The 27219-nt window shown below is 32.7% G+C and overlaps 1 protein-coding gene and 1 pseudogene across 1 annotated transcript; one reads left to right on the top strand and one right to left on the bottom strand.

The window, feature by feature from the left end:
* The first annotated feature begins 17655 nt into the window (after positions 1–17655).
* LOC120087787 lies at positions 17656–22122 on the top strand (annotated as a pseudogene).
* Positions 22123–24342: 2220 nt separating this feature from the next.
* LOC120088257 lies at positions 24343–25432 on the bottom strand. Its single transcript, XM_039045411.1, has 4 exons — positions 25252–25432; positions 24827–25023; positions 24604–24671; positions 24343–24490 (listed from the first exon to the last, which is right to left on the bottom strand). Exons 1-4 carry the CDS (start codon positions 25430–25432, stop codon positions 24343–24345), a joined length of 594 nt encoding a protein of 197 aa, XP_038901339.1.
* Positions 25433–27219: the final 1787 nt, after the last annotated feature.

A 27219-nucleotide genomic window follows, 5' to 3' on the forward strand; every position in this document is an offset into this window, starting at 1 on the left:
GTGGTGGCAAGGCTTATGTGCGAAGCTGAAAGATAAATGGTAATTAGTACAAACATCGCAAGTTCCTTAATTGTGTTAAAGATATAAGTACGGTTCCGCTTTCCCTTGGCGTACACCTCTCAGTGATCGGCCGCGATTCCCACATCTCTGTGGTGGAATAGGGACGAACGTAGTGAACGCATGGTTGTTTCCATCTCTAGAAGTACTTCTTGCTTTAGTTAACGCATTCTTCTAACCTTCTCTCGACATATCAAAATAGCATCTTCACTTATGCTCTCACAGGTGAAGATGCCTTCTAGCAAGCTTTAGCTAAACATCTTTATTTCTTTAGCACAACTTAAGTTACTTGTTTAATTCATATTAATCACCAAGGGATTAAGAAAACATCGTAGAAAAGGCGATTAATAGAGGAACGGAAATAGACAGAAATGTGGAAATGAGAATGATCATGACAATTAATTATAAAATCAAGCGTCTGATACATGGTTGTGAATGATTTAGACTAAGAAGGTGAAATACAATTGATGAATAAGAGTTAGAAACAGATACAGAAGAGTGCCAATGTCTTGACATCGATCTGGATAGAGAGATTGCTTGCCGGCGTAGATGGAGTGAATGGAAGGATGAGCTTCCCTCTCAGGCTTGCTCAACCGGTAGAGTTGATCTAGGTACAGAGCTTCACGGCGAGGATTTGGAATGATTCGCCCTGAGACTCACCTCTCGGCCTTGTCTCTTTTCTTCCCGGATCTTCTTCGATCAACACTTAGATCAGCCTTTCTCTCAATAGCCTCGTATCAATTATTCCCCATATCAAGTATATCTTTTAGTGAATTCTTTGAGGGTATTTATAGATGAAATCTTTGACTCTCTGACTTGTGGTCCCCACTTTATTGTTATGGAAATTCTGAAAATGGTGGAATAAATATTCCTTCTATTATACAATCAGTCCGTTGAAAATGCACAACGATTAGTTGTACACGTGTCAGAATCCTCCACGGTTGCATTGCTTATTTGCATCTTTCGATCGTGTGTTCGCATGCGGCGTTGTTTTTATTACTGCATGCGATTGAAGTTCAGCTCTAGATCGATTGTCGCATGCGCCGTCATTGCGTTAATCATCTATTCATTCCTGAATTATGGGCGCAATGCGAAGTAGATCCATTAATTTTTTTCTCTTGAGCCATGAACGCATACAGTGGCTAGATTTCTTGCAAAACAGACTTGAAATATTCTTTTCTACTATCGCAATGGTGTTAGTGGGTGCATTCACAACAATTTATAATTATTGTATTTCTTAGCCCATTTCCATACAATTGATGCAACTGTTGTAATTTCTCAGAAGACTTTACGGTAACCAAATAAACCAAGTAGTTGTTGGGAATGTTGTTTGCGGTAATAAAAATAAACAAATGCGGCGGAGTTTCAAAAAGAGTTGATAAAATGGAAGATGCAATGAGTATGCGGTGAACGAGTTGAGAAGGGTTTTAGCTAACACTTTCTAAGATGCATTCATGCTATACGATCATGCAACACACATACAATAGTAAACCATCTCTCGATGTGAATGCTACGGCTTCTAATGCTAGAACGCATGCGACATATGCGATAAGTCCATAGGACCTACACATAAGCCTCTATTCTTATTTATGCGATGACAAAATGACACACACACAAATAAGGCGACCACATAATATCATACCTATCTCTAGGGTGTATGCGATGCAGGTTGACAAACAGAGCTTATCTGTAAGTCCCTATCTCTTGTTTATGCAGTTCTAATCTTGCTCTCTCGAGTCTAGATTCTAACCTAGCTCTCTCAAGTCTCAAGTTCTTTCTTTAGACTCTCTCTCGAGTAGCTCTAAAGGGGTGTTGTACACAGCATAAAATAAGATAATCGCATGCAATGAAGATCCTAGGTCATGTTAGCTTAGTTCTTCTCAACCCATTCGATAAGCTTAGCTACTCATGTGTGCTAAAAGAGTGAATAGATGTAGAATAAAAACTTCCATTGTATAAATATAAAGTTGAAGTAAAAAATAACAATGCAAGAAGAGAATAAAGAGTCTGGTAGTAATCTCTTGCTTCCCAGGCTTTTACACTATCTTTTCTACTCGTGTTCAAAAGATAATCTTGCTCTTGCGAGAGTCGGCCCGCTCTCTGCTTTTTATGCCTCCAGGTTCTCTCTCGAGTTTCCCTGAGCAATCTTCTGGCATCTCGGCTCTTCTCTTGCTCTGCCTTAAAATAAAAAGGAAAACTATGGACAAGGCTAAACTATGAACTCACTGAACTAGTGAACTAGCTGAACAGTTGAACTCCTTTTCTGAAGGATGCCTTCGGTATTTATAGAGCTTCAGGGTGAAGGGCGGCTTCTCTCTTATGATTGCACAGATGGGATGGCTTTAATTCTCTGACTAATGCGTCGAATATTTGTCACCGAAAAGCTGAGTGTACTTATTATCATTAGCGGCTTGTCAACTGAATTCGGATTCAACCATCATCAGCTTTCTGTCCCATCGTGATTAATTATGCCTTTCACCCAGATGCGCCCACCAAGTTGTGTCGGCTCTATGCGACAATTCTTCTTGAGCAGATGTTTGCAACCACAAATCACCGCAAAGCCTTGTGGTAATGCTGCGCTCATCCATTGACTTCTTGTGATCGCGCTTTTCGCCTTGCGTCAATGCATATTCTGCATAAAAATACAAAAATTAACTGTTTCTATGCGATGAACGCATGTGACCGTAATGTTATGAACTTAATTCTTTTTGGACACAATCTAACATATTTTATCAACGCAAGCCAGTATTGTTTAAGAAATTAGCGCTGTAATAACGTGCATTTTTGCCCGTTATCAGCAAGGCATTGAAACTCAATGCATGCTAAAGTTTTGTGATGAAGCGTGGAAGGCTTAATGCTTGGTTGATATGTTAAGACTAAGCTATGCGTGGGCTAGGACCTGCATTGGTTTAGGAGTATGCGACCAAATGAGGGACACGATAGCCACTAAGTGAGCTATGCGTTGGCCAAGTTGGGTGATGCATTGTGTGAAAGAGGCATGCGGCCATGTGGTTACAAGCGTTGGCTTGGGATCTGACCGTTGCGTTGATAACCAAGAGGAAAGGATCAGCTTAGTGATTGATCAGTTAAGCCAGTTGTCATGCTCAGGTTTGTTGTTACCCCTTTAAGGATGAGGTGGCAGCTTGATATTAAAAGGTGATCATGCAGCTGCTAGTTTAAAAAAAAAGTTTGACTTCAAAGAGAGGGTTTGAGCAATTCACTCATGCAAATGGAGTAATTTTTGAGCCATTCAAACACTGAGCGTGTCTAGTTGCTGAGGTTGAATTGCTAGAAGGAAATTCAACAGGAATCAAGCTGGAGTGTGAGGAATCCACTGAAGGTTGAGCTCTCAGATAAGCTTGAGCCAGTCTTGATGATTTGAGGATTTCGATCCAACCATGAGGAATTCTGAGCTGAAATTTTAAGGTAAGCTTGGTAAGACATTTTAGACAAGTTTACTGCTAGAGAAAAGACCTGGAAAATGTGTGATTAAAATTGAAAATTGAATCTGGAATCTTGAACAAGCAGGCAGCTGCTTAGGTTGAACAAGCAAGCAGCTTGAGGGGCCTGACGATGATGCTGAGCGCATGCGTTGAAGGCTGAGTTGGTGCAAGACGCACTGAGAAACGTTAGACCATGCAACACATATTAAAACCATAAGAGCAAGCGCTGTGTGGGCGTTGAACCATGCATACAGGCGCACTAAGTGTTAGGCACAAGGTTGGTCGGAGCTTATGGGCGCAATCAGACGAAGGCATGAAGCATGCATTGATGTGCCATATGACGGATGCATGAGCTAAAAAATTAACGCAAATGTTGCTATGCGATGGGCAGTAGGCGTGGTTTGAAAGCTTGGGCGCATAGGAAGCTTGAACGCCTAAGGCAAGGCATAGACACATGGTGAAGAAGTTGCTGCCTATCCATGTTAAGGCCTAAGAATTTGGCTAAGTGTTCAACACACAGTGAACTTAGCATTGAAAGTTCAATATCAAACGGAGAAGTACATGAAGAGTATTGCCAAAGACAGTGAGTGACTTTAAATGCTTCAAATGTTTTAAGTAAATTACTAATGCTTTATGAATGTCTACCAATACATGTTTACTGAAAGCTATTTATGACAACTACTCTCAAATAGTTCCCAAGTAACGCATCTCTCATTAATGTTATGTTTATGCTATACTTTTCAATGATTATGAGGATGCATTAGTACAGAATATTTTAAGGCACCTAAGTCATTAAGAGATAAGAATATGCAAGTTCGGCATGAGTAGCTCAGTACTGAAGGACTAGATGAAAAGGTACTAAAGCTCAGACTTAGATTTGAATAGCTCAATACTTAAGGACATAGAGAAAGTATCCGAGCAGCTCAATACTAAAGGACATAGAGAAGGTATCTGAGCGGTAGTACCTAAGGTATGACGGTACTTATCTAGAACCACGTGCACCTAAGGAAAGTTGTTATTGGTAGTGTTGAGATTACTCCACAACAACTATGGATTGTCGTTGAGGGATTGAGAAAAAGGTTCTCTCTCAACTGAGGATGCAAATTATGTTTTTAGGAAGTTGAACAAAAAGGATTCCTTCCCAGTTAAGTAGTAATGTAGTTAAGCATGGTAAATAGTGAACAAGAGGGCCACTCTAAACTAAGGCATAGTCAGCAAAGCATAAAATTGTGCTATGTTATCTTAATGATTACATGAATAATAGTTACCAAGTTTATGTTTTTAGTTAAAGCTTTCAGTTTTACTATCAACTTTATGTATGAAAGTTATGTTTTAAGGTTAGTCACTTATTGGGCTTCTAGCTCATGTTTTCAAATGTTTTTCCTCTCAGGTAGCGGTCAGTTCCCAGAAGACAACTTTGTTACTGCTCTACCACTCAAAGACTCAGGTTGAAGGAAGCTTAATTGAGGACTCTGTATTTTTTAGTACACATGTGTCTATCATATAGGGACTAGTGTTCTATGTTGGGCTCACTAAGTTGTAATATACATGTATGAACAATGTTATGAAACCCTGTAATGTAAATGTGTTAAGTTCTGAATTAATTTGTTTAGTATGTTGATGAAATGTGCATGTATTCAGGGTTTTCGCAAATTAAATGGGTTAATTAAGGAGTAAGTGCCAGTAAAAGGGCTGATAACTGCTACAGTCACAACTCCATCAAGGTTAAGAGGGTAATCTGAAGCGGAGTGTGACATAATCTTTGTATTATCCTGTGTCTGTATGTAGATAATTTGTTGATCTTTGGGTCGAACTTACACGTCATAATTTATGTGAAATCTACATTAAGTGCAAACTTCGACATGAAAGACTTAGGAAAAGCGAGTGTAATCTTAGGCATAAAAGTGACTAGGTCTGAAAATGGAATTTCTTTGAATCAATCTCACTATGTATAAAAGATTATAAAGAAAGACAATTAAATGTAAACCAGCATGTACTCCTTATAACCCTAGTGTTAAGTTGTTCAAGAACACTGATGACAGTGTTAATCAATCTAAGTATGTGAGCATCATGGGCAGTTTAAGTCTTAGATATGTTGTTGACTGCACTAGGCTTGGTATAGTGTATGTTGTAGGTTTACAAGAAGACCTAGTATAGATCATTGAAATGTTATAAAAAGAGGTATGAGGTATTTGAAGAAAACCCAGAACTTATGATTACAGTATCAGAAGTATCTCGTTGTCCTGTAAGGATACAGTGATGCTGACTGGAACTCCCTCTTGGATGATTTAAAGGCTACAAGTGGTTATATCTTTAATATAACTGGCGAAGCTATCTCTTGGAAGTCCAAGAAACAAACTATCCTAGCCCAATCGACGATGGTCAAAAATGATAGCACTAGCAACAACTAGTGAAGAAGCAGGTTGGCTTAAAAGTTGGCTATCAGAGATTCCCCTATGGGAAAGGCCGGTACCAGCCATATTGATCCATGCGATAATACTACAGTAATCACAAAAGTTCATAACTATTCTACAACGGAAAGAAACGACAAATACGTTGTAAGCACAGTACCATTAGAGAGTTCCTCACTACTGGTGTAGTTAGAGTGGGTCATATACGAACTGATGAAAACTTGGTAGATCATTTGACAAAAGGACTGGCCAGAGAGAAGGTTTACAAAACCTCATGAAGGATGGGACTCATGCCTATAGAGAGATGAACCACTGTGAGGAAAATCCAACCTGTAGACTGGAGATCCCAAGAAACAGGTTCAATAGGTAATAATTGAACACAAGTGATATGAAGTGAATAATGCTAAAATGAACACAGAGTTCTCTTCCTATGACCTAAAGTTTGAGCATGATATCCTGAAGCATAAGGAAAGTTGAACTTATTTCTTAATGAGATCTATACTTATAAGAGTCTCACTCTTTACATTTTTTTTTCCTACTTTTTTATAAAAACCCCCTATCAATAAAATTTTAGAATAAAATATAATATTAAAATAAATATAATATAATATAATAATAAATGAATAAATATTAAAATAAATAAAACATAATATATAAATTAATTAAATTAACAAAATATGAAATAAGAAATGTATCTAAAATCTCCACTTTCTATAATTTTCATGGATTTTTTCCAATATGTATCTTCCAAAACCCGCCAAATGCTAACAAAATATGAAATAAGGAATTTATCTAAAATCTCCACTTTCTCCAATTTTCATGGATTTTGCCCAATGTGTGTCTTCAAAAACCCCACTAAATGTCACTATTTATAAGCAATTTGGCAAGTAGGAAGTGGATTACATGGAAATTAATAATGTGTAATGTTGAGATATATGGACAACACTTTGGGAAATAGGGGCATGATACATGATCAATGGACACTAATTAAGCATGAGCATTTATTGGGCATCTATTATCATAATATTTATAATACTCCCCCTTAGATGGTCACTATACATATGAAATATGTCTCATTAAAACCTTATTAAAAAAAAACCCATTGGGAAAAAAATTCCAGTAAAGAAAAAAAAGTACATATTTCATATAATTTAATACCCTTATAAAGAATACATTATATTTACTCCCAGTGGAAACATCATTTGAGATCTTTGAGCCGCCGCATTCCAATATTGTGCACAAATTTCTCAAAGGTTGTGGTTGGCACTGATTTTGTAACTAAGTCTACTAGTTTGTCCTTCGAACAAATTTGTTGTACAGTGATGTCACCATTTTCTTCAAGATCATAAGTGTAGAAAAGCTTTGGTAAAATATATTTTGTTCTATCTTCTTTAATATATCCTCTTTTGATTTGAGATATGCATGTTGTGTTGTCCTCGTATAATATTGCTGGAAGATTTTTACTAGAAGACAAACCACATGTTCCACAAATGTGTTGAGTTATTGATCTTAGCCATACACATTCTCGACCAACCTCGAAATTGCAATAATTTCAACATGATTTGAGGAAGTATCCATTATGGTCTGCTTCACTGATCGTCATGATATAAAGAATTTTCTCTACGTACTAAGTAACTTGTTTAAGATCTAGCTTGTATAAGTTATATAACTAACCTGCATCTTCAGAATCAACTAGATCATAATTAGATTCATTAAAACAAATAAATCAATGTAAACTAATTCTCAAATAAAACGTACCATATGTTTAACTCTACTCCATTATCCTCCTTTTGGAGGAATATCATATATATATATAACAAAATTATTGAAAATGACTACAAAGTGCACTGTATAAACTAGTCAAGCTATATAAGTGCACTTATTTCTCAAAATTTCTTCAGAACCTAACATTCTTCATCATCTTTCTAACATAAGATAATATATTCTTTTCACATCGAGTGAATGAACCATCATTGGAGTATTCAATGATGTACAATTCACAAAAGATATTTAATGTATAAATTGATACAATTCCATTTGCAAGCTAAGACAAATTTTATCATCTCAATTTCTTTCTTCAGAAATTCTATTGTCTTTGAAATCTCTTCAGGAGTTTCTGCTTAAATCATCAAAATATAGTAAATCTGAGGTTGTGGTTTCTTTATAAAATGATATGGATAAATAGGGTTATTGTTGTACCTCATACCAACAAATATTGAATAAAATGATTATATCACATTTGCCAAGAATATTTTATAAGAATCTCTATGATATATATATATAGCTATTGTTTTAATTTTTTAATTTTTTAATTTTATTTCATAATATAATTAATTTTAACTTTTTATTAAATTTTAAATAGAGAAATGTTAAAATATTTTTTTATTATTAAGTTAAATAACTAAAACAATAATAATGCTAACTTGTTACCTAAAAAGTGTATCGTTTCAATAGAAATACAAAAAGTTATTGATTTCAAATTAAAAAATTAAAAAGAAAAACTAATGGGCGGGGAATTTTTCCTCGCGAGGACCCGATCCCCAAACGGGATTCCTCGACCCTGAACCCGACTCCTTAAAACGGGGAATGGGTACATCCCCGGTCCCACCCCGCCCCGTTGCCAACCCTAGTACCTTTAATTCTTCAAGAATTTTCATAAATAAATATCATTATTAAGAGATTCATATAAATGTGGTATGACTGCATCCATAAGATGTATATTAAACTTTTCATATACAATCAGATAAATTGAATATCTCATGGTATTGTATATCGACCATTAAAGAATATATTTTCTCATAATTAATACCAGTCTATTGCGAGAACTATTGTGGGATTTGTCTCGCTTTATATCTTGTGACTTCACTTTATTTGTTTTATAAATACTCCACTTGTATCCCACATGTTTGACATTCTCTGATGTCTGGACTATTAGTCCTCACGATTTAAAAATTGAGTTTATTTATATTGGATTGTTTCTTTCCACGTGTCAATCCTTTCTATGTCGATATTTTTCATACTCACTTTCATAACTAATAACGTGAGTAATATTGTATGCAAAAATGTTGTCAACTTATATGGTTCCATAATTTATTGAGATCTCATTATTATCCTTGTTTACTTCAATATCCTTATAAGTACTCACATCTAGGATTTCTTCTAGAACATCCATATTCTCAATTGGGTCATTTATTGACTATTTCTTTTTTTAGTGATTTTTATCTTTGGAACTGAATGGTTTATATCAGGATGCCTCCTAAAGAGTAACGGAGGTGTGCGAAGGTAGGCTCAAGCTAAGATTCTACTCGTGAGCGTAATGGTATAAGCTGAGATCCCAAGTCTCCAAGTGGGCCCTCTTGGCCACCCGCGACCTTGGCTTTTTAGAGAATCCCGCTCCTGTGTCGTGGGACTTGTAGTTCGGCAGTCCACGTTCTACCGTATCCCGGACTCATTAGGGATAACTTACTGCATTTAATAAAGTAGTTGTAGCTAGTATATGTGACTTGGTCACTTTCTAACCATTTATAAAGTGCATTTGCTAACTGATTTGCTATATTTAAAATGAATTATTTTATAAATTTCAGATTCACATTGATCTGTATAGGGATCTAAATGAGACAATAAGAATGCATTTCATGCAATTTCTTTTTCCAACCTTTTAATTCCTCTCCTTAACGTTAGAAAAATTGTCTCATTAAAATGACAATCAACAAATCGTGCAATAAATTTATCACCCGTCAGGGATTCAAGATATTAATAATTCATGGGGAATCATATCCAACATATATTCCTAACCTCCTTTGAGGACCCATCTTAGTACATCGTGGGGAAGCAATTGAATACATATACTGCATATCCAAAAATTCCCAGATGGGAAATATTTGGGTCATGGCCATAAGCTAATTGTAATGGTGAGTACTTATAATAAGCTACTGGCCTAATGCGTACAAGTGACGCCGCATGCAAAATAGCATGTCCCCATATAGATATAGGAAGCTCAACTTTTATAAGTAATGATCTAACAATTAACTGCAAATGTTTTATGAATGATTCTGCTAGACCATTTTGTGTATGAACATGTGCTACATGATGTTCAAGACTTATCCTTATTGACATACAATAATTATCAAAAGCTTGGGATGTAAATTCACCATCATTATCAAGACGAATTGTCTTAATTATATAATCAGCAAATTGTGCTCCTTGACTTAATTATTTGAGCAAGTAATCTTGCAAATGCAAGTGTAATGACCCGACCCTCTAGGACTTAAGTTAGGCCATTACTAAATATATGCATGCATCGAACTCAAAACGACACTCAGTTATGGCGAAATAAATGCTATTTAAATAAGGTAAGTTTAAAAGACTTTCATTAAATTCAACTACTAAAACAATAGTAGGGTACCCATAAATCATAAAGGATGGTAAATGAGTCTGAAAAACGATTCTTAAAGTAAGTTTTAAACATCAAAACTAAAAGTTAAGATAAACATGAAAAGAACTCTAAATTTCATGATGTGAAAGCATAAAACTAGTCCCAATGGCTAGATCACAAATTTCGCTTGTCCATCGCTAGTGCATCTCTACCCTTACCTGAAACAACAACATGAGAAAGAATGAGTATAAAATACTCAGTAAGTAACTCCACCACTGGGGTCAGGTTGGGCATCTATGTTCTATAGATACCCACCTCTGGTGAAACATATAACTGCTCTAGTTCTCATGGGACACATATGCACATGAAATAAGAAGAAGACTGAGTTCTATCCTACTGTAGTTAAGTATGCCCACTACCTCGGTGAATCCCGAAGAAAGCACAAATTGGTGAATCTCGAAAGAAGCACAAACTGGTGAATCCCGAAGGAAGCACAAACTGGTGAATCCCAAAGGAAGCACAAACTGGTGAATCCCAAAGGAAACACAAACTAGTGAATCTCGAAGGAAACACAAAATCTAATGGGCATCTAACTAATCAGTAAGGACATTTGCACAGTCTCAACATCATAATCTGTAGAATCTATGACATACATATAAACCTCAACATCATGGCTCTAAAACATACACATATACCTCAACATCATGGTTCTACAACATACATGTATACCTCAACATCATCAGATCAAATACAACCATAGAAGCACATACCATCTCATACTAGCATTCAAGTGTCTATGTGCATAAATAAATAATTCGGATCTCGTAACAGAACATACTTTAATCATATTATATAATCAATCTTTTATGTTGTCATTCTACCATAACCTTCATTTAACATGCTAGTATACATCTAATGCCTGGCCCGTGGGCAGTTCCAGTAGTAAGATTACTTACCTTGATATTAGGTCAAACCAAAAAGCAATTGAATCTTTATGAAATTCTTGAATCCTTAATCAAGCCTAAACATAAACCAAGCTTTAAAATTAATAGTTAAGGCCAAATTCCAAACACCCAAATATTACAAATATTTCCAGACTTACCTAAGGTGTGGTCTAATTCGAATTCACCTTCCAAACCTCCAATTTTAAGTCCAAATAATTAGCAAACCAAACTCTTCTTCATCTTGAATGAAATTCTTGAATCAACCCCCTAATCATAATTTGAAATTAGGCTTACATGATTAAAGCTTGAATCAAATACATACTTCACTACCAATGTTTTAAATAAATTATCCATATGTAGCTTCGTCAAAAAAATCACTTCCAAATGACTTTACCAAAATTTCTCGATAACCAAAATTAATCCACAAGAGGGTCATAAAGCATAAAACTTACCAAAACTTGCTAAAACAAACTCCAATCACTGAACAACACCTCAATACCTTTACAAACTTGAATCTAAAGTTGAAACATAATGGGTATCAACCAATTGATGCCAAAAGTAAATAGGTATTCAAGAATCAACCGAAAACAAACCCAAACGGCAGAAATCTTACCCAAATCAATAGATCCAATGACTGCAAAAGCGAATGACGCTTGAGCAGTGGTGGACGGAGGTCATGAAGAAGAAACTGACGTGGCGGCTTTGGGCGGTGTCAGACGGGCTCACGAACGTGAGGAAGAAAAGGAGGTAGGGTTTGACTTTTTATTAAAAAAAAAAAAACAATAACAATAATAATAAAACAAAAAGGGAAGTAAATATAATTACGTTTAATTCCTTTCCATTTTATACTATTAAATTTCTTTCTGTTTCAAAAGAAAATTAATTCCTGCCATTAATTTTCCATTTCAATTTCAAATTGAATAATTTCACACCAACAATTAAATTCCCGCACTTATACTTGAAGTCCAAAATTCCAAAAATGCCCTCCAACTAATAACAATTACTAAAATTCCAAATAATAAAGTTACTGAAATTACATTATTACTAAAAAAAATGTGTGGGGTGTTACATTCTTCCCTTCTCAAAGAACTTTCGTCCTCGAAAGTTCATTTTTGAAAAAAAAAAAAAATCCGAGGGTATTACAGCAAGATTTCGACTTGAGTATTATCTGCTGGATGCATCTATTAATACCATAAAATAGCTAAATGATCCACTTGATGGGTTAATAGGTCCACATATATCACCATGAATTCGTTCTAAAAATGTAGGTGATTCAATCCCCACTTTAATTTGTGATGGTCTAATTATCAGTTTTCCTTGAGAATAAGCATCACATGATAATGCATTAGATTGAAGAATCTTTTGGCTCTTCAATAGGTGTCCATTTGAATTCTCAATAATTCTTCTCATCATTATAGACCCTAGATGACCTAATATGTCATGTCAAATTGTAAATATGTCTGGATTCATGAACTTTAGGTTCGTTGTTGCATATATTTTAATTACTCGTATATGAGTATAATATAATCTAGAAGATAAAGTAGGCAACTCTTTCAATATACGTTTTTCATATGAGACAGTAGATATGATATAAAGATATTCCATATTATTCTTTCTATCAATCTCAATATGGTAACCATTGCAATGTCTATCTTTAAAACTAAGTATATTTCTCTTTGATTGACTAGAGAACTATGCATTGTCAATTGTAAATTTCGTTCCTCTAAGCAAAATAATATTTGCTTTTCCAAATCCTTCAATCAAGTTTGCAAAACATGATACTGTATTGACTTTTATTTCCAACATTGTCAATTTGAAAAAATATTTTCTACTTGTAAGTATTGTATGTGTAGTTGCACTATCCTCCAGACATCGATCTTCTTTACTCGTTTTTTAGTCACTCAACATATGAAAATGATCCAGGTTTCTTCACTAAAAGAAAATAATTGCAATAAGAAAAACAGCATTTGGAATATACAAAGGTTAATATTCACTAAGAGGAAAAAAAACATGAAGATGAAAAAAACAACATTAAATCAAGATATTTTCAAAGTTAAAGGAAACATTTGATGTTTCATCAATTCTGCTGATTTTCTCTTTAGAAGATTCAAAAAAATCCACCACATCCAAATTTTTCATATGGGGATGGGTCAAATACGTCATTTGTATGCAAAATTTGTTTCCACATTTTTTTTTCTTTTTCCTTGAGGGATGCTTGATAGAGATCAACTAAGTGTTTTGGCGTACGACAAGTTCGTGACTAATGCTCAATCATTCTGCATCAGAAACATTATTTTCAACACTTTTTTAACTCTTATCTTATAGAGTTTTTCCTTTATGATCATCAATTTGTGTGATTCTTTTGAAATTTGAATGATCAGAATGACCACCACGAAAATTATAATTATTTCTTTTTCTGTCACAGTCACGACCTCGACCATGATTATTATTATTAAAATTCACAGCATGCACTTCAGGGAATGTTGTTGTTTCAGTTGGTCGAGAATCATGATTTTTTCATCCACGATTATTAAATTTTGCAACATTGACTTCAGAAAATGTTGTTGCTCTAGTTGGTTGAGATTTATATTTTTTTAATCAATACTCGTTATTCCATTCAGCTACGAGAAGACATTAGGTGAGTGCATAATACTTTTAAAATCTCTCTCGATATTGCCACTGTAAGAGCATATCCAAAATGTAGAAAAATGTCTTCTCTAACATCTTGATTTGAAATTTTGGAGCCTCAAGTGCATCCATTTACGATGAGCTTTAGGAAGAAAAAATATTTTCTCATGATCACATTTTTATGGCATCCAGGTGTATTTTGGCATCAAGCACTAATAACAAATCATTATTACCACTAATATTAAATGCTACAAATTCTAATTTTATAATATTTTCATAGTAACACTATTACAAAATATTGTAGTTATATTATAAATTTAATATATATCAAATATGTAAAACAACATTTAATTTATTAATTATAACAAAGAGGAAAAAACCGACATATCTTTAGGACCTACCTTCAGTGGAGGAAATGAAAGAAGCTCTTGCTAATAACGTGTTATGAACTTAAGAAGCACAACGGGAACATGGATACCGATAAAATATAATATTCAAATAAATAAAACATAATATATAAATAAAAAATAAAATAAAATAACAAAATATGAAATAAGGATTTTCTCTAAAATCTCCACTTTCTCAAATTTTCATGGATTTTGCCCAATGTATGTTTCCAAAACCTACCAAATGCCACTATTTAGAGACAATTTGGCAAGTAGGAAGTGAATTACATGGACACTAATAATGTGTAATGTCGAGACATGTGGACAACATTTTGAGAAATTGAGCATGACACATGGTCAATGGACGCTATACATGAGCATCTAATGGAGATCTATTGTCATAATATTTATAATAATGATATATTTCTAAATATACATTACTTTTTAATTTATTTAGAGATAAGAACATACTCATATGCATGAAGTGATTTGTTTAAATTATCAAATCTAAAATGAAAAAACATTTACTTTTAAAATAAACATTAATTATTTGGTGAGGGTATAGATCTAATAATCAACATGCACATCAATCATGTACGATTTATCATAAATTAAGACTTTTTTCAATAAAATTAGATACCAATATTCTGATATATTCCGTTCAACCGCCCCAATTATCGCAGTTGGTGGAACTGGAACTGGAAGCCTTCTAATTAAAAAATAAGGAGCCGATTAAGCGACATAATCAGACTTTAACATTCCACTTAATATCTATATATACTCTGATTACCGACACCTTCTTTTTTGCTTTATTTATTCTCTCTCTTCCCTTTTGGAATTTGATTCGCACTCTACTTTACTCACATAATATTTTATTACTTTTTATTTTTATTTTCCAAGTTAAGATTGTTTGCTTCATTGACTGGTTAACCAGCGGGCAACTGTTTATTTATTTATTTATTTTGAAAAATGAGCTAGTTTATTAATTATTACCTCTTATGGATAGTAAATATGAATCTCCCTCTTTACATCTATAATGTAATATTTTATTGGGAAAAAAACACTATTTCCCTAATATTTTCCTTTTTTTTTTTCAATGTCATACATTTTTTTAGTATAATAATTGTGTGGATAAAGGATTGGACTTTCGATTTCACTATGAAGGATAAGCTCACCCTAACTAGAAAATGATTAGTTTGACAAGAAGAAGTTTAAAATATTGTTTTAATTCGTATATTTTAGAACATTTTTTTTAATTTTAGTACCTATACTTTCAAATGTTTAATTTTAGTTTTGACCTTTTTAATAGATGATAAATTTTGTCTCTATTATCAATTTATCGTTAATTTTTTAAAAACTTGTTATCTATTTACATATTTACTACCAATTTTGAAAACATATTTGTATATGTTGTATATTTTTTTTCATGAAAATTATTACTTAGGTAATTTCAATAAAAATTAAGTTAGAGTGGTTAAATTTAGCCATGATTGAAAGTAAGTAACTAAAATTAGACATTATAAAATACAAAAAACTAAAATAGAGCAAATTCATAATACATGAACCAATATCATATTTAACCTATTAATAACGAGTGATTTGAACCATTATGCAAATCAAACAATAGTTGGTATAAATCAATGTCAACATTAAATGATGATCTCTCGTATTCTAAACTATTGAAAAGAATAGCAAAATTTGCTTAAATATTTCTTCAAACGAAAAGATTTAACATCCCTTGGAAAGTGACAAAAGAATTAACATAATGTGCAATAAACAAATATGCACTGATTATAAACAAAAGGCTCGTGGATGTACTTATTGTGAAATGGCAAGTTTATTTATTTATTATTTTGATTTACTACTCAAAAACAAAGATTTGGATCTTCTATTCTTTGTCACCAATATATTGTTTATGCCCGTTGAATATTCATTGTTGGTACGGTGCCTCTGATCTATAACAAAGTTAACAATAGAAAGAAAACATATATTTATTATTTTTTGGATTAAAATATTATTTTAAAGAAAATGTTCGTATATAAAAAATGTCAAACTATTTACAAAAACAGCAAAAAAAAACACTACGTTAGAAAGTACAATATATCAGCGATAGACTTCTATCAGTTTCTTCACTGATATCTTGAACAATGTACTTTTAAATATCTAGTTTTAGTATTTGTACTTTCAATAAAAAATCTTTAATTTGACCTTTTATAATTAATTTGTATCGAAATTGGATAAATCTCTATGTCAGAAAATATATATAAACATGTTTTTAGAATTTATAGTGAAAATGTTAATATGTTAAAAAAAAAAATTTAAAAAGTGAATAACAAATGAGTGGACTAAAATTAAGAATTATATAAAAATTAAAACTAAACATTAAAAAAATTTATGAAGCAAATTACATTTAGTGAGTGCTATTACATTTAGAGAGTGCTATCATTTGTAATTCAAATGAAAATAGTCTTCATCCCAAATATAAATACAATTAATTATAACTCATTAGCTTGCACATCAAACACAACATACTATAATCTACTATGAAGCACAGATACTTCATGTGAGATAAAGAATCAATATCAGACACGTATCGGATACAGATACTTCCAAATATTTTTCAGATACATATTTAACATGCGATTTAACGTATTTCTACGAGTACTTTTTTCAAAGAAAAAAGACAAGTAACTCATCTAATCTTTCCCAATTTAAAACTAGACAACCTATTTAAAAAAACTTACTACTAAGTCCAAAACTAAAAGGAAGAAAAAAAAAACGAACCAAACCTTAAACTAGAATCATCTAATCCTCATCTTCACATTTGAGTCCCCACAAAGTCTACCAAAATATAAACCATCTGGATATCTTCAACAATTCAATGAAGAAGTTATTCGTTAATCTTCATACTTCTTCTTATTTGCAATATGAGTCACTTTTCTATTGCATTTTATCAACTATTGTACTTCAACATCTTAGATATTACTTTTTTCTATTGTATTTCAGTGTTTGTATTCTATTTTGTACTATTGTTATTAACTTGTATGTTAAAATTATCTATATCATATATTTTTTTTAAAGAAAAAAATGCATCTTCAACATATCAGTATCCTTGGTTTTTAGAAATATATATTTAAAATATATATTAAAAAATGACATATCCTTAGACATATGTATATCTTAGTTTTTTTGAAAATGACGAATCGTCGTATCAGATCGTATTCGTATCGTGTAGCCATATCAATATCTGTGTTTTATAGATAATCTAAAGTAGTTTCCTCATCAACCATGGAATATTACAATCCACTCACCAATTATAATAATTAACTTTTGAAACCAAAAATATCTTGGTTTGTAATATAGCATAAGCAAAAATAGTGGGAGTAATTAGAGGGGAAATGAAGGGTATATTAGAAAATGGACTAAAAAGAATATATAGCTGGCAGCACAAGAGAAGCATGGTTTTTCACTAGTGGAGACTACATTACATCCCTCCAGCAGAGCCAAAAATCTCTCTCAGTACTTCTCATTCATTTCCAACAATTCACAAATCCCTAGAAGAAGAATTAATGGAACACAGAAAGTACAGAGCCGATCTTCTTTCATCCGTCTTCCTTGTCCTCTTCCTTTTCCTCTCCCTTTCCGGTCGATCCGCCGTTCACGCCTACAAGAACCACACCGTCGGGGACTCCCTCGGCTGGTTCGACAAATTGGAGAAACCTGCCGTCGATTACCAAGAATGGACCGCCGGCAAGACCTTCAGCCTCGGTGATTTTCTAAGTAAGTTCGAATTCTTTCTTTTCTCTAAGCTTCGTGATTCCTTTGCTCTCTCTGTTAATTCCTGTTTTGATTTTCGATTTGATCGTTTCCTAAACTGATCTCTGGATATTTCGAATTCTGTTTTTGATTTTTGATTGATCGTTTCACACGAACTCGAAATTTCGGATCTCTCTCCTCTCTAAGAACTCGTAAATGTCAAGTGATTCGATTTTCTGTCTTCGCTTTTATGAATCCGCTCGTTCAAGTTTAGCATCTTTTTGGTTTTGAATACCAAATTTCTCTAGTTTTCGTTTGATTCTATCGTTTTCTTTAAAATGTGTGGTCCATGTGCATTATTTCTTGATGTTCCCATCGATCTCTCTAGTTTTTTGTGTATTTTCTTTTCAGTCAATTGATAACTGTTACCTAATTAATTAAATGATTTCTAAATGTTTAAAATAACTTTTATTTTCCTCCAAAAAGAAAAAGAAATAAAAAAGTCTCTCCAATGTCTCAAATGTTCATTTTAGCACTCTAATTTGAATACATTATAAATTTAGTACATACTATGATTAATTTTTTCAAATCTTTTAAATTAATTGTTTTATTATAAAATTTTCAAATATATTCATTAATATTAGGATAATTGTTGTATAAATAAATGAGTGTTTTTATCCATTAGTAATCTCATCACAGTCTATCGCGATAGATATGGATATTTTATTATATTTATAAATAAATTTGTTTATTTTTTTTATTTGAAAATAAGTAATATAATTATTATTATCATTAATCAATTTCAATAAAAGTTAATTTCAGATTGAAGTTAAAATTTATTAAACTTATAATCGAATAAAATTGACTTTGGGGAGATCATTTTAACCCAACTCTTATTCTATAGGTGTGAAATTTATCGGCTCTAAATCATAGATTTGAATAATTCCCACTCATGCAATTACAATATTATCAAAGACCAATAATAATGCGATGATGATTTCTATTATTAGCATTATTTCAATACTTTATAATGTTTGCGTCATATTCAAACCAACCAATTTTATCATAATCATAATTAATAACTTTATTGAGTAACTTTTCTTTGAAGGTCGAGTTTTTAATATAATATTCTAAAATATAAATAGTAAGTTGAAATTTCATTTATAGTTGGTGTTTTTATCTGAAAAAAGACTAAGAAAATATGGTTTCTTTTCTGAAAATGGGGTTTTCGCTTTTGGTCAGTTTTGGATAGTAATTGATTCAAAAGGAGAAAGTTCAATAATAGAGAAAACTCATTTTATAATTTTTTTTTAAAGAAAAAAACTTATTATCCAGCTAAAAATAAAAAAAAAATAATAAAAAATAAAAAAAAAAAATAGAAGGCACCAACCGTACGGTACCCCGTGTTTTTTTTTTTTTTTTTTGGAGAATGATTCTGACAGCTAAACTAACATGACGGTGTCTTTGTATATATTGGTTTTGGTTAGATTACAAATTTATTTTTGTAATTTGATTTTTTTAAAAAACTATCAGATTTAATATTAGACATCAAATTATCTAATTTATATACAATTGATTAATTAAATTTTCAAAATTTTAAACCTATCATAAATACTTTTAATATAAAATTAGAAGTATAGAGGTCTAATAAATATTTAAGAATGAAACAAATTAAGGGACTACTTGGAGAGCTAGAATATAACCAGAATTACTAAAAATCAGAAGAGTATGGTAAAGTATGAATAATGTAAGAGAACAAAAATGAAATCATAAAGTATAAAAATAATAAAAAGAAAATTTGATTGAAAATTATTGGAGCGAATGAGTTATATGTTACGAATCATGTGCAAAATGTTTAATTTAAATATAAGTTTTTTATTACATTACGTTACAATCCAATCTATTAAAGATGGCAAAACACCCTAAGTACAAACATTTAGATTAATGGATTAATTTGACTTTATTTTTCATTTCCTTTTTCTTTCTAATTTTTCTACCATGCACGCAATTGTGGTATTCTCACTATAACTCGTGACACGTGTTCGGCTACAATTGGATGTTAAGAGAAATGTCGGCAGTGGCCCTGCATGTGACTGGCATGTCATCCATGTGCCGTCTTGTTGTAAAGCTGTAAACTTTGAAGACCGTAAAAACTTTATTGTTCCTTTCTTTTTTAGTTACAAAATATTTTTATTGGTTTTTTTTCTTTAGTACAAAAACTTGGTGAAAAATTTGAATTTTATGCGTATTAACTTTGTTAAGTTGTAAATTTGCTTTCTATGATTTATAAGAACTTAAAATTCAATCCATATGGTTTGTAAATTCGAATTTAGTTCTTTATGTTGGATAAAATTTTCATATATAGTCTTTACATAAATTTTTTTTCGAACTATAAGACATGATGATTTTATCAAACAATAACTATTTATAAAGTTTTATCGGATCATAAAAATTAAATTATAAGTTTGAAAATTATAAGGACTAAATTTTAATTTTTTCTAAATATATGGACTTAGTTTGTAATTTAACCCAATAACTTTCTTTCAATTAGTATTTGGTGTCATCAAATTTTATGCCTACTTGGAAAGTAGGTTCCGAAATTTGAAAAATATGAAGAATATATTTGATAACTATTTGGTTTTTTATTTTAATATTTTATATTAAGTTTATAATTTATAAATACTGCTTCTACTTTTATTTATTTTTATTTTTAGGGGTGTTATTGCAATCAAAGTAAGTTTCTAAAAGTAAAGAAAAAGATTTTAAAAGTTATTTTGTTTTGAAATTTTAGATATGAATACAAATATTTACTTCAAACTATGAAAACTATTGTCAAGAAGTTACAAGAAAATATGTACCATTTAAAAAAACCAAAAACTGAAAATCACATTAAAAAGATTCGAAGTAATTAGTCTGACGCAAAATATTTTTCAAATTGGTTTTGATGATATCGAATTTGATGCCTAATGGAGATGAGTTCGTGAATTTCAAAAGTAAAAGCTTTGTTTGATAGTGGCTTGATTTTTTTTCTTTTGAAAAGTATACTTATTTTCTTACGAGTTCTTTAATATAGTTTTTATCTATTTCTAACTAAATAAAACAAAATTAAGTTTTTTAAAATTATTTTTTAATTTTCAAAATGTAGCTTGGTTTTTTTTAATACTCCTACAACATAGATAATAAGAAAAAACTATAGATAATTAATGTTTTTTTAGCTTAATTTTTAAAAACCAAAACTTTATCAAAAGCAGATAACACAAAATTGAAAGATTCGAACTAAAGAGAACTTATTATAAGTTTTCTAAAGTCTGAATTATAGTAGAAATGTTGCATGGTAAAAATATTTTGTAAAAATGAAACAAATGTAAGAACTATATATTGATAATCCATTTCACCTTAGATATACCAATGACATATTTTATCAATAATACATAAAAATATATTTTTTAGAAAGTAGTAATGCTTTATCTTATTCCGTTTTTTAATAAATTCATAATTTGAGGGTTGAAAATAATTTTAGAAAACGTTGTGTTATTGATTTTGCAGTTTTTAACACGGACAATAATCACTCGGTTGTTCAAACATACAATTTCACCACATACAAGCTTTGTGACTACGACGATGCATCCGAAAACGACACGACGGAATGGTCTGCCACCGACCCGTCGGCAACCACTCCGTACGCCGTGACGGTGGCCGTCCCACTGGTGAAAGAGGGGACCAATTATTTCTTCTCCGGCAACTACGACGGAGAACAAATGCCAAAATGGCCAACAATTCAAAATAAACGTCACTCACGGACAGGGCCTCCAAAAAGCATGAGTGATTCTTCCGACGAGCTCCGTAGCTCCGACGGACGGGACCAAACCGAATCTGCACCTGACACCATTGTCCCTTCCAGCTTCGACAATCCTCGAAACGACGTCGCTGATAACGACAAGGAAGCTTCGGGCTCCATTTCTTTTATCGCCTTGCTTCAAGATTAATGAGCTTTTCTTCTTGTTAGCTGGTATTGCCTCTGCCTGCTTTTTTCTTTATACCGAGTGATTTTGTTTTATTACCTTTTATTTATTTTTTATTTAATTATCACGGTCTTTAATATTAAATAATGTGGGTCTTTTTACTCGGGGTTCAAGTAAAGTAATATATATAATATATATATATATTATCTACATATATAGTTAGCTCCTAGTTTTTTTTTTTTTTTTTAAAAAAAAAGATTTTCTTCCCTCTTTTGTGAATTTATATACGGAATATATATTGTCTTTTCACAATATATATAGGTGGACAAACCAAACCTTAGTCTTTTTCATGTTGATAATACAAGTACTGTCACTTGAATTATATTTATGTTGGTAATAATGTATTTGTAATTATTTATTCATTGTTTTTCTCTGTGCTGGACCTTTCTTTCAAAATTTAATCATATGTTAAAATTGATTTAATTTACCTTAGCTTAGTTTTGAAACACATAGTTCTCTTTAATTTGTGAGAGAGCATATATTATATAGAACCAACATGGCACTTCATCAATAGTACAGTGGAACAAACAACCTAAAAGGTAATCAATATTGCTTCTTTATTTATTATTTTTTTTAAAGAATAGAATACTTATTGAATTGAAATATTATATTGGGTGTGAAGATTTGAACGGTATATTAAGAAAATATATTAATTGAAGTGTTTAAGTTATACGGGTTAATTTTGAGGTTAATTAATCATATCACTACAAGAATTTTGGGAAATCGACATTAAAGGGCTTTAATGTCGGTCGATAACCAACATTAAAGATAGTGTTATTAAAACCCTTCAATGTCCGTTTAAAGACAACCGACATTAAAGGGCTTTAATAACAGTTTTTAATATCAATTGCAATCAACATTAAAGCCTTTTAATGTCGTTTGTCAACTGACATTAAAGTCCTTTAATGTCGGTTGAAGCATAGAATCCATCTCCGTTTTTTTCAATTATTGTCCATTTTTTTAAAATTCCGTTGTCGAATCCATCTTTAATATCGGTCAAAAAGTTAAAAATTTATGTCTTTTGTTGGGTCAGATGTCCATCATTGTTTTTTTATTAAAATATATAAAAATTATTCATTATAATGCGTGCCTGTTATATTCTGCATGGCAAGCGAACAATATTTTTCTTCTACCTATGAATTCACTGAACTCAAACCTGAAATATAACAATAGACAAAACAATACACTCTACCACAAAACTAAATGCAAAGTTACCTGCAATGAAGCACACTTCTATAATAATTTATCCACAAACAAGAATTAATATTTCCAATCCATTCTATAAGTACTCATCAAATATGAAATAAACACACTAACTAACATTTGTATATCGATAACACACTTTCATAGAACAATAATTATAATTATCAACCACCTCTATAATAATCATTTCTCTCTTTCACAAATATCAATTAGTACTTCCATGAATACTTACACCAAGTACCCCATAAAAAAAAAAAAAATTATACATAAATCTTCAAATAAACAAATCATGGTTAGATAACAATTTGTCTATCCACAAACCAACGATTATTACTTCAGATTCATTCTAAACTTGCATATTTTACTCAAAACTTGTCAAGATTCATTCTAAGCTAGCATTTACATTATATTCAGACAAAAAAAAAGAAGTACATCCTTACACAAATCGGCCAACAAATCTTGCCCATTGGGTTCGAATTACGTTAATCTCTCCTTGGGTATATGCATTTTTTGTATTGAACTACAAAAAGAAAAAAAAAATAAACTCGACATAAGTTTACATCATTTATTAAATTAAATCTAGTATATAAAAAATAAATAATTTACGTACGAGACTAGTAATGGGAGTAGTAGGATTATGCACTATTTCGTGTATATACTGTTGCACATAGTACCTGCATCCTACAGAATCTAATTGACGGGGGCACTGCATATAAAGAAGTTGAAAACAATTATTCTTATGTTTGAATGAATATAAATTGTTAAAAAATGAATGCAAATTTACCTTTACAGGTTTTCATTTTGGAAAAGACCGATGGTGTTGGAGATTGTGCTTGGCTTGTCATTTTTTTAATCTAGTCTCGTATGAGAAAGATAAATTAGCTTCCCAACCAAATGCTGATACCTCTCCTTGTTAACTGGTGCACTATTAGTCAGATCACTAAGCTTAGTATTTGCTTCCATAGGAATGTCAACTGATTTACATCCTGTCATACTTGTCTCTTTAAGCAAATCTAGCGTATACTTTTGTTGAGAGATAGAGATGCATTCCTTCGACCGGGCCACCTCCATTCCGAGAAAATACCATAACCTTCCAAGATCCTTAATCTCGAATTCTTCAGCCATCCTTTTTTTTCAATCTGTCTATTTCTGAAGCATCATCCCCCAAGATTACAATGTCATCAACATACACAATCAGAACTATCATTTTCCTAGACACAGACTCTTTGTGAACATGGTGCGGTTTGAATGTCCCTGACTGTACCCTTGTGATTTTACAAATGTAGTAAATCTGCTAAATCAGACTCTCGGAGACTGTTTCAACCCATATAATGACTTCTTCAGTTTACAAACTTTACGACTAAACTATTTTTCAAACCTTGAAGGTGGACTCATGTAAACTTTTTCTTCTAATTCTCCATTAAGGAATTCATTCTTCACATCAAACTGGTGCAAAGGCCAATTCTTATTAACTGTAATCGAGAAGAGCAAACAAATTGTATTTAACTTTGCTACTGGAGAGAAAGTCTCTGAGTAGTCTATCCCAAAGGTCTGAGTGAAACCTCTTGCCACTAACCATGCCTTGTATCGGTCAATCATACCATCAGGTCTATACTTAACAGTAAACACCCATTGCAACCAACTTTCTTGTGTCCCTCAGGAAGAGTAACTTGTTCCCATGTACCGTTCTTTTCAAGAGCTTTCATTTCTTCCATGACAGCAGCTCTCCACTCAGGAATTTCCATAGCTGCATATATGTTGCTTGGCATTGTAACAGTGTCGAGGCTAGTATCTAACACTTTGAACACCGGAGACAAATTACTATAAGATATATAACTTTTCATTGGGTACTTGGTACAAGACCTCGTTCCTTTCCTCAAAGCAATAGGAATGTCAAGAGAGGCATCACGATCTTCTTGTTCTTCTGACTTTTCATCACACTTAGTTTTTTGCTTTGCCTCATCTGGGTCTTTCTATTCTTCTAACTTCTCATCATACTCAATATCCTACTTTGTCTCATCTGTACCTTCTTCAACATTTTCAGTCAGAACCTGGAGTTCATTACTGCTTTCACCCGTACCAACCACATTCTCAATATTGTCACTGTTACTGTCAGTACTATCATGGTGATCAGTATCCACATTAGTCACATTCTCGGTACTTTCTCCACTTACACTACTTTCAACACAAGTATTATCACCACACATGTTCTCATTATTAGGAATAGAAGACTTCGTACCTGGAACTGTCACTCATTCTGACTCATGTATTAGAGCCGAAGAAGTGATTGGCGGCACTATTTCCTTTCTAAGATTCCTCCTATAGTACGTGATCCATGGGACTTGCTCAGTAGGAAGAATAGAAGCATCGACACTTGTGTTGGGAATGGACTCAGGTAAGTCTATTAGGCAAGGACTTAGACCCCAGTTGGACTCTTCACTTATACTCTCCCCTGAAAGAGAACTAAGGGGAAAAAAGGGACGGTCTTCGAAGAAGGTGACATCCATGGAAACAAAATACTTGCGGGAAGAAGGATGGTAACATTTATACCCGCGTTGATGAAGGGGGTATCCCACAAAAACAAACTTCTGAGCTCGAGGGGTAAATTTGGTTTGATTAGGACCATGGGTATGGACAAACACAATACACCCGAACACACAAAGTGGAACATCAGGGGTAAGGTGGTTATCAGGATATGACTCTTTGAAATTGTCAAAATGAGTTTGGAACTTTAAGACCCGATAAGACATTTACTTTATTAAGTGAGCTACTGTTAAAACAACATCTCCCCAGAGGTATGACAGAAGTGATGTGGATAGCATGAGTGACCGAGCAACCTTAATTAGGTGACGGTTTTTCCGTTTAGCCACGCCATTCTGTTGCGGGGTATAAGCACATGAACTTTGATGGATTATTCCTTTAAAGGAAAGGAATTCCCCGAGGTTATTATTAAAGAATTCCTGACCATTATCGCTCCGAAGAATGGTGATTCTTGCGTGAACTGGGTTTCTATAGAATTGTAGAACTACTGGAAGACAGAGGTGACTTCAGACTTCTCAGTAAGGAGAAAGACTAAGGTCAACCTAGTATGGTCATCTATAAAGGTTACAAACCACCGTTTGTCAGTAGTGGTCGTAACCGAAGACGGACCCCACACATCACTATGAAAAAGGGTGAAGGGTTTCAAAGGTTTATAAGGTTGGGGTTTAAACGAGACGCGGGGTTGTTTAGCTTGGACACACACATCACATTTCAAGTTAGAAACATGAATATTATGAAATAGATGGGGAAATAAATATTTCATATAATAAAAACTCGGATGTCCGAGACAAAAGTGTCATAACATATAATCAGTTTCAGAATTTGAAAAACAAGAAGACAATAAACTAATCCTATCACAAATCCTAGAGGAGGTATCTTTAGTAAGGAAATAGAGCCCTCACCATGCCGGGCAATGCCAATCGTCATCTCCGAGTTCAGATCTTGAAAAATAGCAACATCAGGTAAGAAGATAACACGACATTTCAAATCTCTGGTAATCTTACTAACAGTAACAAATTGTAAGAAATTTCAGGCACATGTAGAACGTCTTGGAGAGAAAAACCCTCCAAGGGTGATAAACGACCTTTCTCGGCCATAGGGGCAAAGGATCCATCAGCGATCCTGATCCTCTCATTCCCAGCACTCGGGTAATAAGACAAGAATTGGTCGGACGTGCCAGTTAGATGGTCCATAGCTCATGAGTCTAGAATCCATGGTTTTCTACCATTTATACTAACAATGCCATAAGAATGATGCATACCTGATTGTGCGATTGTACTGACACACACTGTACTAGAGTCATTCCGACTCGTCTTTTGATTCTGTGGTTGATGACCAGCTGTCGATTCACTTGCTAATGCTCGTCCAAATCCTGATTGTTGTCTTTTACCATTTGGAGGACAACCATGTAGCTTCCAGCATTGCTCTTTAGTGTGTCAAGGCTTCTTATAGT

The sequence above is a fragment of the Benincasa hispida genome, chromosome 10 (assembly GCF_009727055.1).
Source record: "Benincasa hispida cultivar B227 chromosome 10, ASM972705v1, whole genome shotgun sequence".
NCBI classification, from domain to species: domain Eukaryota; kingdom Viridiplantae; phylum Streptophyta; class Magnoliopsida; order Cucurbitales; family Cucurbitaceae; genus Benincasa; species Benincasa hispida.